The 2,748-nt window shown below is 27.3% G+C and overlaps 1 protein-coding gene across 1 annotated transcript; it reads left to right on the top strand.

Annotated features, from left to right (window-relative positions):
* The first annotated feature begins 221 nt into the window (after positions 1–221).
* On the top strand, positions 222–1,308 carry LOC111240913. Its single transcript, XM_022776976.1, has 2 exons — positions 222–624; positions 1,001–1,308. The coding sequence occupies exons 1-2, from the start codon at positions 300–302 to the stop codon at positions 1,030–1,032; spliced, it is 357 nt and encodes a 118-aa protein (XP_022632697.1). The 5' UTR covers positions 222–299; the 3' UTR covers positions 1,033–1,308.
* Positions 1,309–2,748: the final 1,440 nt, after the last annotated feature.

Raw genomic sequence — 2,748 nt, 5'->3', positions numbered from 1 at the left:
CTATTTTTCTATCACTAATGGAAACGAGACTTTTACTTTAATTATTTTATCTATTTTTATCAATGTAGAGTTATCAAAAGCAAATTCTAGGAGCATCTTACGCGATACTTACTAACATAGTTTCTCGGCTGGAAGTGCCACATGCCAACCTAATCTAATGCAAACCACTTCTGGTTTTAGATTTTATTGTGGCTTCTATAAATAAGGTTGTCAGATATTATTATGGGTACGTGTTCACATCAAAGAAGCTCCTCATTTACATTATCATTTTCTCTCTTTGTCTTGAGTAGAGAATTTGCATGCCAAACGAAATCCCAATTCGTCCATGGCCCCGCTTGGCGTCCTTGTACTCTCCACCACAGTCACATCTGCCATCTCAGACCGCAGAAGAAATGAGAAGCATAGAAAAGGAAAGCAAAGGTATTCACATAGAGCTGTGGGATTCTGATAAGGCCAATGGCATAAGGGTGGTAACAGTTGCGGGGGAAAATACAGGTGCTGAAATGAAAACAAATCAATCCCAGAAGAAACGACCTAATATGACTGTTGTCTACGCTAACAGCAACGTGCTGTGTGTGAACAACTCCATGGTCTTCAACAGCAGTTGCACTCACCGTAATCCAGGTATGAATCTCATTACCACCCAGAAGCCATTTGGCCAAGGATAAGTTCTAAGGTGGCGTCTCAAGTTATTACTTCTATCTTCTTTCTTCTGAACTTTTCGACTGGCTGAAACGTATTATGCAGAAAAAATAGTCAGAATCATTGTTAGGAATCAAACTGTCAATTTAAGTTTCATATCAATGCAAAATGAAAGTTAAACATTAGATATACAAGTACAAAGTAATGACATTTATTTCTTTACATTAACTTGGTTCATGTTTTATTCTCGATGAATTTCATGAAAAAGTCACAGAAGTTAGAGTAACCTTGCAATGGGTTAATAGTCACAGAAGTTTTATTCCGGTTTTCTCTTGTACAATGCATCTTTCATGTTCAGAAAGTTCAAAAGGGAGACTGATGCTGCCGTGACGAATTGCTCAACGGAGATGAATGTTTACTGTTTTGATGATGTGGTGCTATTATAGAACTTCTGATAAGGAGGGGCGGCATGACAGAGACACTGGTTTGGGTGAAGAAGGCAGCAAGGGATAGTGAGAGTGCTAGAACGTTACAAGAAGCTGGAATGTTGTATGGGAAAAAAACTTGAAAGATGAAGACTACCATTCTGACTTTTTTCCATTATAGATAATTTTTTTTTTCTAAATAAGACAATTTTATTGTTTAAGTACAATTCCTTTTTTTAAAAGAAATTAAATTAGCATCATGGTTGTTGTTTTTTTTTTTTCAAGTTGTTTGATGTTCGAATTCTGTTGTTTAAAAATTAATTCTTAACAATATTTTATTTTAGTTTTATAAATTTATATATTTATTTGTAATACATTACTTTATTAAAAATTTATAATTTTTTATAAATTCATGTGAATATAAATTTAAAATTATTTGGAAATAAAAAATTTGAAGAATGATTATATAAATAAGATAATTTAAATATATTGTAATCATGGTAATAGAAAAATTATTATAATAAAATATTTTAATTATGTTTTTTTCATATAAAATTAAATTTGATAAATATATATTTATTTGATTAAAATAATCCATGTAATAATTTGTGTGTGTAATAAGTGAGAAAAATAAAATAAAATAAAATATAATTATACGTGAAAATATTTTAAAAACAATTTAATATAAAGTTAAAATTAGTAATATATAAAACATTTAGGTTTATTTATAAAAAAATTATTTAAAGAAAATAATAAAAAAAATATAGAATTCTTTTAAAGAGTTTTATTTAGAAAAAAGTATATAAATTTAAATTTAAATAACTAATAACTTCACCAAATAATTATCTAAATGGTTGTGGTCTCTATGATACAAAGAATCCTTAATACAATAAAGATTTTTATTTAATGCAATAATGTATTAAAGAATAAAAAGTATCACACTAGCTCACTCATAAATCATCACTAACTTAAAATTTTCTAGGTTTTCTTGTTATGTTAATTTTATTTTTTTTTCATTTTAGTTGGGTTGAAGATTTAAAATTGATGTGCCACATTCACTTTTTTTACTCACTATAAAGAAAGATTTAATCTTTTAGCCAGCCCGGTACAAATCATTGATTAAAAAAATTAACATACAAATTTACACAGTTTTGATTGCTCTAATATTTGTTCACTCAATTTATTTCCACTTTTAATAATTTATTAGCGTTAATATTCACGTTATTCCATAGATGAATAATTATATTAACGCGAATAGAATTAAAATAATTAATATATATATATATATATATATATAGATAATAATATTTAGACAATATTTTTTTTGACAATATTTGAACATTGATTATGTGTCAATTGGTCAAAAATTACACCACAATCAATAATAATAATCATAAACATTATTGTGGAGTAATTTTTGACCAATCACAGATTGACACGTAATCAATGTTCAAATGTTGTCAAAAAAATATTGTCTAAATATCATTATCCATATATATATATTTATTTATTTATTTACTGGAGTATGGTTTTATCAAACTCAAATCGAAAAACACCCATAAAATCCATTAGTGTTGAATAAATTCCTTTTATGCTACTGTCTACGGACATTTAAAACTTTAAATAAACAGAAAACCGCGACTAAAATTTACTTTAAAGAAAAATTAAATAATAATCTTTT

This window comes from Vigna radiata, unplaced genomic scaffold (assembly GCF_000741045.1).
Source record: "Vigna radiata var. radiata cultivar VC1973A unplaced genomic scaffold, Vradiata_ver6 scaffold_179, whole genome shotgun sequence".
Taxonomy (NCBI): Eukaryota; Viridiplantae; Streptophyta; class Magnoliopsida; order Fabales; family Fabaceae; genus Vigna; species Vigna radiata.
Note: the sequence above shows the minus strand (reverse complement) of the source record. Positions and strands in the feature narration are given on the sequence as shown.

What these genes read in the sequence shown, in the direction of transcription:
- LOC111240913 (XM_022776976.1), top strand. Translation starts at nt 300, where the DNA reads ATGCCAAACGAAATCCCAATTCGTCCATGGCCCCGCTTGGCGTCCTTG. An exon ending in TTGCACTCACCGTAATCCAG is followed by an intron (nt 625 to 1,000) that starts GTATGAATCTCA and finishes TTTCATGTTCAG; the next exon opens with AAAGTTCAAAAGGGAGACTG.